The sequence below is a fragment of the Malus sylvestris genome, chromosome 6, assembly GCF_916048215.2.
Source record: "Malus sylvestris chromosome 6, drMalSylv7.2, whole genome shotgun sequence".
In the NCBI taxonomy this organism is placed as follows: Eukaryota; Viridiplantae; Streptophyta; class Magnoliopsida; order Rosales; family Rosaceae; genus Malus; species Malus sylvestris.
Window position 1 is genome coordinate 6,927,590 of NC_062265.1, and position 10,336 is coordinate 6,937,925.

The 10,336-nt window shown below is 38.0% G+C and overlaps 1 protein-coding gene across 1 annotated transcript; it reads right to left on the reverse strand.

The window, feature by feature from the left end:
• Positions 1 to 363: 363 nt before the first annotated feature.
• Positions 364 to 9,823, reverse strand: LOC126625103 (gibberellin 20 oxidase 1-B-like). Its single transcript, XM_050294180.1, has 3 exons — positions 9,333 to 9,823; positions 967 to 1,294; positions 364 to 618 (listed from the first exon to the last, which is right to left on the reverse strand). The coding sequence occupies exons 1-3, from the start codon at positions 9,821 to 9,823 to the stop codon at positions 364 to 366; spliced, it is 1,074 nt and encodes a 357-aa protein (XP_050150137.1).
• Between the last annotated feature and the right edge of the window lie 513 nt (positions 9,824 to 10,336).

Below are 10,336 nucleotides of genomic sequence, written 5' to 3' on the forward strand. Positions count from 1 at the left end.
TGTTAGCTAATAAGACAGACTTCCATTTGGTTTGATATATTGGAAAATTGGAAATTTTCCATTCTTTCACATTCCGTTCAAATAGGAAAAAGGCCCTTTCGTATTACTGAAATTATTAATTACATGAAAACAAAAATTGATTTATGTGTGAAAGCAATCTTCATAATTTTATTCTTTCTTTTTGCTTGGTAAGCAAGGCATGCTGGCATGGTACAAGAAATTGCGTCATATTTGTAGATTACAGTGCGAACACCATTTTTAATAGAAGCCAAACTACTAATACAGATAGACTAAACCTGTATTAGACGTCTAATATATATTAAGTCTAAACTTTTGGTCCTCCCAGGTTTCAAACTATAATCTTCATTTGGATATTAGGTATCTTTCTAGTGCAGTTTTACCAACAACCCTCTTTTGAACCAAAAGTTGCTTTCGGAAATTACCCCAAGTAAAGGGCACATATTTTCTAGGGTTGGTTTTTGCATCCATGAGCACAAGAGGGCAGTCAATGAGGGCAGAATTACGGGGGCTCATGAAATATGCTGCTGATAGCCTATTCTTCTCCTTGTTAAGCACTGCTCTATGCACTACACTCCTCAGCTTCCCATTAGTCCAAGCCTGCAAGAAAAGTACACATACAGTTACAACTTTGTACAGAAACCAAACTTTAAAAAAGAGAACTTTAACGAAAAATTCCTAGTATTATTCATTTTAACGAAAAACCATATTTTTACATTAAAAAATCAATCATAGTATTATTCACTTTACCTTTTATTTTGTCCTTATCGTTAAAATTCAAAGTTTTCAAACCATTTTCATTAATTTTTCTTTAAAAAAAAAGTGTAATTCAGATTAAAGCCTCACAACGTTAGCGTTTTTCTAGTAAGGGAACATTACTACTAAATGTATATATGCATACAATTGCTTGAGAGAGAGAGAGAGAGAGAGAGAGAGAGAGAGAGTTACTTCAAGGGTGTCACCGATGTTGATGATGAAAGAATTTTGAACAGGACGGATACCAATCCATTTGTTGTCACTCGTAAGAACTTGCAGGCCACCAACATCATCTTGTAACAATATGGTTAAGGTATGTGGGTCTGAATGGCTCCCAAGCCCAAGACATTTTTCAGGGAGGGGACAAGGAGGATATCTGTTGACCCTGATCATGGTAGCCTCTTTTTCCTCAAAGTTCTCTGTGAAAAAGTTGTCTGGAAGGCCCAGTCCATGAGCTAACATCTCCAAAATTGTCATTCCCAAATTGTCCAGTGCATTCAAGTAACGAATCATTGCATTGCTGATACATATTCCAAACAATGATTAGTGTTAAACTATATAAAGAAAAATTAGGCTTGGCAATTTCTTACAAGACACGATAACACGATATGAAAATAATAGGCTTTGGATCAACACAATTACTAATCGAGTCGTTATCAGGTGAATCATTAAGAACTCGTTAATAATGGATCCTTAGCGGGTATACACGCGGGTAACCCGTTAAGAAAAAAAAAAATTTTGATAATTTTAAAGTTTAACTACTAAACAAACTTATTATAAGAGTTTTTATTATGAGTTAAAAAAAATTAAGTTTTATTTATTTACTTTTATTATGAGAGTTTTTTATTGTCATTACTAGGATAAATTTTACTTGACTTCTAGTCCAAAATTAAAATCAACTAGTATAATATTAGTATAGGCAAGAAGGCAGACCTAATAATGTGAAAAATGTGAAACAATATATAAACACTTGTGATTGCATCATTCCTCCACGAGTAAACATTGGTTACACTTAGGGGTGGGCACGGGCCGGGCCTGGCTCAAAATTGAAGGAACCAGACCAGACTTGTTTGTAAATAAAACAGCGCGGGGCGGTGCGGGTTTTGGATTTTTCAAAATGGGATATGGACCTAACCCGGCCCTTTTGAAACCGGCCGGTTCCTGCGGGTCCCCGTGGGTTCAAATCTTCACTCACACCTTTGCTCCTCCTCACCTCCCTGCCAAGACTCCTCCAGAACACCATCCACAGCAGAAACGAGCAAATTATGACCACCACGAACCCACCCACGCTCGCTGCGATTATCTTAATCAGTTTTTCAGAACTGCTTCACAAGGGATTAACCAATATAATTCAGAGAATAAAAGTGGAAGGTTCATATTTCAGAACTGCTTCACAAGAGATCATATAATTATATGGGGCCTACATCATATATACTGAACCTTAATCCTCCATCCATCAAACTGCAACTATGATCTATATATGAAACAAGACGGTAAAAAGCAGTGTTCTAAAAAACGGCCTAGGCGGCGCCTAGGCGCTGGGCGATCACCATCCGAGGCGTTTTCTTGTAAATCGGTCGAAAAAATCGGCTGTGCTCTAGGCGGGCTAGGCAGTGCTAAGCGGCTAGGCGGAGCTGAGCGATTTTTTTTTTTTTTTTTAAACCAATTTCAGAAACCAAGTCTCGTCGTCCACTTCGTCTCTTCTTCCTCAATTGTAGTGCACTCACCCGCTGCAACTTCGAGAGGTTTTCTGGGCCATCGTCTTCGATCATCTCTCTTAGTTTCCACGATCTACACTCTTGTCGGCGTTGAAGGCTCTGCAACTCTTCCCGTCTCGAACTCTCATCGGATCTGCAACTCTAACTCTTGCATCTGCATCGAAACTCCCATATGCGTCTGCATCTAAATATAGCCATGGTTGCTTTCCTAGAGGTTTCTGGAAAAAGAACGAGCGAGAGAGAGAGAGAGAGAGAGAGAGAGAGAGAGAGAGAGAGAGAGAGAGTAAAAGAGTGCTAGAGGTTTCTGGAAAACAAAACGAGAGAGAGAGAGAGTAAAATTTTGAGATTTTGAAAAGGCAAATAAGAAGAAACGAAATAGGGTGATGTGAAAAACTGATGATGGCATTTCACTTTCCAAGGTAAAAAATTGATGATGACTGAAGTCTAGGGGTTGGGTGATGTGAAATAGGGTGGACAGCTTTAATTATCAAAACCACCCACTTGCGTGGGCTTTTTATATAAATGTTATGTATGTGTCATCATCACCCACTTGGGCAAGCATGTTATGTATGTGTCATCATCACCCACTTGGGCTTTTTATATAAAATTATAAATTATTTAGATAATATTTTTTTTCTTGGGCAAGCATATTATATATGTACATAAAACATTCACATATGTATGTTCTTTTATAAGAAATAACATATTATTCAATAATTATTTACATCTGATATAGTAAATTTAATTAATTCATATAATATATAAGAAATTTACCTAAATCCGCCTAGGCCGCCTAGGCGCCCGCCTAGACCCCGCCTAGCCGCCTAGGCGCCCGCCTAGACCCCGCCTAGCCGCCTAGGCGCTTGGCGCTAGTCCACCGCCCGACTAGCGCCTAACGTTTTTTAGAACCTTGGTAAAAAGTAACTTACTGATCAACGATGGAAACCTGATTGTCTGGTGGGACTGATCGACGGTGGAATGGGATCGGTGAACCTGTTTCCTGCAAGTATAGGACATAGAGACGGCGGAGCCCGAGCAGCGACATTGGGATTTCGCTGGAGATTTTATTTTTATCGAGGATGAAGATTTTGAGGCAGTGGAGGTCGGATATGGAAGTTGTTGTCATTTAGGAAGAGAGATTTGAGGCTGAAGACGCCGTTGTTGAGGGATTTGATGTTGAAGATGTCGATATCGAGGGATTGAGGGTTCATGGGATTTGAGGGATTTGGGGAAAATGACGACATTGGGGAAAACGCCGGAGAAGTTGTTGTCGTTTAGGAAGAGAGATATGAAGTTGAAGAGGCTGGACTCGGAGCTAAGCATGGAAATGGTTCGGGCTGGGCCCCCGTTTCTCCAGATTTTAGAACTTGCCCTGCCCCGCTAATTCCATGGAACCGCCCAGCCCTACCCCATTTGGTGTTTATAATTTTTGGACCCGCCTCGACCCGCGGATCTAGGACCCGTTTGCCCACCCCTAGTTACACTTACATCGTCGTTTAGACTCCACAACCTTGAAACATAAATCCCTTGATTTTGCAAATCCTTTGAACATTTGATATTTTGTAATGTACAAAAGCTTTTTCTATTATGCTCTTATTTTGGGTATATAATATTTGAATGACAAATGTGTTTTTATGTTTTGAATGTGACAATGTGGTATTATGTTTTTTATTTGATTAATTATTGGTTTAAAATATATTTTCTTTAACGGGTAACACGTCAAGTCATATTACTATTAAGGTGTCTATTTCGGGTAGGGTCATATTACCCGTTTAATTTAACGAGTATTACAGGATACGGCCCGTTAAAATATCAGGTATGACATGAACATGGAAAAAACAACATGATTGCCAGGTCTAAGAAAAATGCTAGCTAGGCCAGTTGTTCATTGGTGCATGATTGATTTCAAGTCATTGATGCATGTGAGATTTTATTTTTTATTTTTTATTTTTTTAGTACATCGATATTTTTACACTAGGGGATGGGGAGTTCAGCTAAGCCACATAATGGAACCTAATTTGGTATCGAATTCGCCATCCACGAGATTCGAACCTAAGACCTCTCACTTCCAAGTGAAGAGGAATACCATTAGACCGTAGTACTAAGTAGCAAGATTTTATTGAATATATATATATATTTATTGTCAAAAATCTCTCACATACGTTTGAATGACATTTTAGCAAGTGTGGTGTTATCTACACATCTTTGTTTACCTTTCACGCACCTCTCGATTGCCGGCCATTGGGTTGAATGAATTAAAGATCAAAGGACATTAATTAACTAAGAGTGTGTGGAAGATAAAAAAAAAAAGTGTGGATGGCACCACCCTTTAAGCAATCATCTTAAACTGTTACTAATGAATAAAATTATAGTTCCAATAACCATTTGGCACAGCGATATTTAACTTTCACTTTATTGGAGAGGAGATTTTAAGTTCAATTACATGGACAATGATGAGTCAATATTATATTATATATTTTACCCTATTCTTGGTATAATTTGGTAATTATTTTGGTAGAATTTTTGTTACGCCCACCCCCGTTTTATTTAAAAATAGTTTTTGGGTCTTAATTGGGGAGCCCAAAGGGCCCACCCCCTGATATATGTCCTCGGTTTCCTATCTCCCTCTCCTCCCTTTCTCTTCTCTTTTCCTTTCTCCCTCCCCGAATCTCTATGCACTCACTCCCGTGTGAGTTGAGGGATTTTCCAAAAAATCCCTCACTCCCCAATCTCTCACCCCTCGACCCACACTTGAGAGCACCACATCACCTTCCCCGACATCAACGGCATCATCATCGTCATCATCATCCTGCCGTCTATATCTCTCTTGTCGTTGCGAGGCATGGAGAAGCCCAGAAAAACCCTCTGGCGAGATTTCCTCGTATTCCCGGCTAGCTAAGCCTTAGGATTCTCTCTCTCTATCTTAGATTGATGCTAGGATGAGATTTTTGAACGTTATACTTGTTATTGACAAGGTTTAACACGAGATCGGCTCGAGGAAAACGAAACTCGTCTCCAGCGAGCCCGTAGGTGTCGAAGGATTTTCCGACCACCACCGGCCGTTTCACAGCAAACCGAAGGTATCAAATTACTCCTCTCACTTTCCTCTTCATGTTGATACCTAGATCGGAGCCTAGGACGACGGATGGCATCGACCGGAGTTGGGAGGTCTCCGTCCTCCTTCCCCGGCAAGAGCAAGTGAACCCAGGCCCTTTGGGCCGTTTTAGAACTCGGACTTAAGCCCGTTAAACCAAACCTAACCAAAATTTTTTATTTTAAATTTTAATTATTTAGTTCTTAAAGTAAAAGGCCTTGGGCCATTTTAATTAGAGCCTTCGGCCCGTTCCTTATCCAACCCAAAACCCTTAGGCTTAAGGCATTCAGGCTTTTTGAACTAAGGTCCTAAGCCCTCTCCTCTAAACCTAGCCCACCTAATTAGCTAAACCCTAAACCCTTGGGCCTTAGGACCAAGCTCAAGAACCCAAGCCCCAAACCCTAAGCCCAGACCCGTTTGACCCAGTTGACTCGGTCAACGATCAAAGTTAACTTTGACTTTGACCGGTCAACGGTCAACATTGACTTTTAGGGTTGACATTTCGGGGTTTCATTTGGGACCTCACCTAGGCTAATCTCGAAGTCCTAGACCCATTTTTGAAGTCCGTTTTCCCAAATTCAATCGTTTAAGTAGAGTTTGATTAAAAGTACCTCTTTTTGTGAATAGGTGAGATTATTAGCAGTAATTCCATTATTCCTTTTTGGTACAGCTTTGCACCATTGGTGTACGGTGAGTGGACCCCTTCTAAAATTTGCATAATTTTATAGTTTATTTGCATAAATGAAATGCATGCCTTACGAGTTTATGAACTGATTTTATGTTAAGCATGTTTATGGAATATGTTGTTTATCGTCTCGTTTTTGGTGAAGAATGAATTGTTGGCCTATATTGAGCTATATTTTAATATATCGTATTTTCTATAAAAACCATGAACTGGTAGACTATCTGATGGATGACGATAGGATGCTAGAACATGTTTTAGAAACCCCTCTTTATAGTATAGACGATGGATGACTTTATACTATGAAGTGGTTATTTTTTAGAGGCATAACTATTTGTGCGTATCTAGTGGACACTATGCCGCCTGGGACGAGGATCTGGTGTTGGTAGATAAGCTGGGAGAAATAATCCCTAGCTACGTGTTGAGGGACATGGAGCAGGCATTAGGCCGGGAGTTGGTAATCTCTAGCTACGGGCGAAGAGACAACGATGCTGGCATAGGGCTGGGAGTTATATTTATTCAGTGATCTTACTGGCAGTACACCGCGATTACGAGACGATCTATGAGATGATTGATGTTTTGATTTCCGCGATATGTCTTTTGAGATGTTTTTGGCATGCTAGGGTTTTCAATAAAACTTTCACTTATTATGCTAGTAGTTTTCTTTTTATAAAATGTGGGGGTTAGTATCTTGATAACTGTTTTATTATATATATATATATATATATATATATATATATATATATATATCAACTTGGTCCACTCACCTTTGTTTTGTACCCCCATTCAGGACTTAGAATCGAGGCATACAATCCCGGCGTCAAGGCACTTCCGCAGCGGTATCTTCGAGTCCTCTTGGTATAGGACCTACTCCTTTGTTCATTCAATTTTTATATTATTTCTTTTAGTGTTCTAGTTAGTTGTATGCTCTGAACACGTTCCTTAAATGCATATTCTTTATTCTTTTATATTTATAAGTCTTATTTATTCCTTTATTCTCAGCATTTGCACTCAATAAATGGCTTTCGTCACCCTCGGGTGTCGGCTAGCATGTACCTATCCTGGTATTCGTGTAATATCGGGATCGGGGCGTGTCAATTTTGATACTTTGCTTTATATTTTCAATGTAGGACATTCGACTTCCTCTGGATCAAAACATGACCAAACAGACAAATTTTGGAGTGATTCAAATTGAAGGACATTCGTATGTCTCTTGGTGTGTTCCTATAAAAATTTGGGATTTTTCTACTAAGCGGTTATTTTATGGCGATTTAATAAAGGAGCAGTGCGAGTGACGTTTCTGGGGCTTGAATTGCGTTTTTTGAGCCCAAGATGACCTCAGATGGGTTTGTGGCCTTCTGGAAAAATGTTCAAAATAGTGGCTGTTTTGGGCCAGTTTTGGAGCTAATATGGGTCCAAAACGTGGCTATGTAGATTTCTAGGCGAATTTACCAAGTTAATTTAGGATTATGTTTCCTATTTTATTTCAATTTATTAGGTTTACTAGTTTTTTTCTAACACCTTCTACTAGTAGGATTTTATTTAGAGTAGTATAAATAAGCCTTTTGGCAGACCTAGGGTTTGGTTGGAACATATGCAACATTTGAGAAGAACGATTTCGCTAAAGCTTAGAGATTTTCAGACTTTATTCTACAATGTGTGTTCATTATTTTTCTAGTTTAATACAATTATGTAGAGTTTAATTATGAATATGCGTAACTTATTTTCCTTTGCTAGGGTGAGGCCATGATCCCTAACAAGAATATGTAGTGTCTTTTAATTTTCTTATGACTTTATGCATGCAAGTTTTGGATTGTTAATCACTGTGCTTTAAACTATTTATTTGTCTTAGTGATTCACAACCATTAGGATATTTAGAAAAGTAATTTGATGCAATTTGGCAGAGAGTTGTCCCTAAAATTGACTAAGGCTTCTTGTGGTTAACATGTGTAGCTATTTAGGATGGACGACACGTCTTAGGAGTTATATGGTTTTTCAAAAGGTTTTCACATAATTTAATGAGTCTTGCATGTTCACATTCGATCTGGATGCCACAGATAGGTTGCATGTTAGATATATGTTCTATGTTGGGGGTTCCAAGTAGGGCATACTTTAGGAAAACCTAACCTTCAAAATATGCATGTGTAATTCAGAAGGAATTAGAAGAACTATGTAGGATTGTTAGGATGACGGTGGAACCCTAGTATTTTCTCATTTTTAATTCTAAAAATTGTTTCCTTTTTCTTTCTCTAAAAATTGCAGTTTTTAATTAGCCTATTTAATTACTTTTGTTTTTGTAATTTAAGTCATTAAATCACCTTTTTCCCCATCTTTGTTTTTAAATAATTAACTAAGATTTTGGTTTTGCATAAAGCGTTTTAAATAATCCCAGCGGAAAACAACCTTACTTGAGTCGTTTGTACTATAACAACCGTGTTCTCTTACAAGTATTTTGTGTGATCTTAACCTCCTTGCATAGGTACCTTAAAATCCTATCAGACAACAAGGACAACAGTTTGTAGAAAACCAAAAAACTATTTGCACCACACGTATTGAAAGAGGTGGTAAGTTTTTATTTATTAATTACCTCTACTTGATCAACTGTTAAAACCATTAAATATCATACATGACCTAAGAATTCAAACTATATGATATATATGAAAATCTTACCTAAATTGGTGATTTGATGGCCACCAAAAACCTTTGTTGCAATTTTCTTATAGAATTCACATACATTTATAGTTAGAAAATTTATAGTTAGAAATCACTCACATGTGCTTAAGTGATCATTTTAGCAATCATCTTAAACAACTACTAAGGAATAAAGAAAATTTTCCAATAATCATTTTGGTATAGGAGCATTTAGCCTTTACTTTGTTGGAGGAGATTTAAAGTAACATATGGGCAACAGTTTGTTGATTAAAGAACAAAACTATTTTACCACATGTATTGAAAGAGGTGGTCAGCAAATATGGAACAAATAGACAATATCTCTAATTAATGTACTGCTAATTAAACCATACATGATCTAAGAATTCAAGTATGTATGGTATGAAAATCTTACCTAAATTGCTGGTGTTGATCACCAAAAACTTTATTTGCAAATGCAACTACCTGTTGAGGGGACTGGAGTAACTGTAAGATCTCTGCCCAAGGTAAATTTTTTTCATAATCAGGGTTTGTGGCACAGTAACCCAGTGGTAAAGTAGCTGATCTGACACCCTTCACTTTCTGCTCCATTGAAAGATCAAACAGCCCATTTAAACTCCCTATGAAATTCTCTATGATCTCCAAAGCAACCCCATGATCCACTAACTTGAAGAACCCCCACTTCTCACAAGCACTCACCATCACTCGGCACACCTTCTCGTAGTCTGGGTTTTTCCTCCCATCCAAAATACCTTGGAGACTTATGACAGGGATGTCATCTGTGTCTGCAAAGTCGTCGTGTTTTATGGCTGGCCATTCTTCTTTCGACCAAATGAAATTCTTCACAATTAGTTTTTGTCCCATGGAAAGTGACTCGACATATTGTTCTTCACTCTGCAAAGCCATGCCAAACTCTCAGAGAAATTAGGGTTTCGCAAAAGGGTGCTATTTTGTTGCTGTATGCAGCAGATTTTGCAAAAGGGTGATATATGCAGCAGTTTTGGGATTGTTTATCTAAATGATTCTTTTTGTAGCCATATAGTATGCTTTGTTAAGTGTGATAAATTGTTGTTGATTGTAGTTTCCAAGAAGATTCAATGGGTTGGACTAAAGATTTTCTTCGATTCAAAGTATCATTGTTGCCTAGGTATATATGATGAGGCTGTCTTTTAGTGGAAAAAAAAACACATGAGATTCCTTCGAGGTCATTGGAGATAACTAGGATTCCAACCAAAGAAATGAACTTGTAGAAAAAATGGGATCTCTTAGCCGTCCATTTGGCCATTGGATTTTAATTTTTAAGTTGTGTGTCACTACAAGAAAAATAGATCCGTCGTTTAAGATATTGCGTGACGAATACATTTGCCGGTTATAAATTAATTTACGCAACGGAGCATTGTTCACCCTACGGAAAGGAAC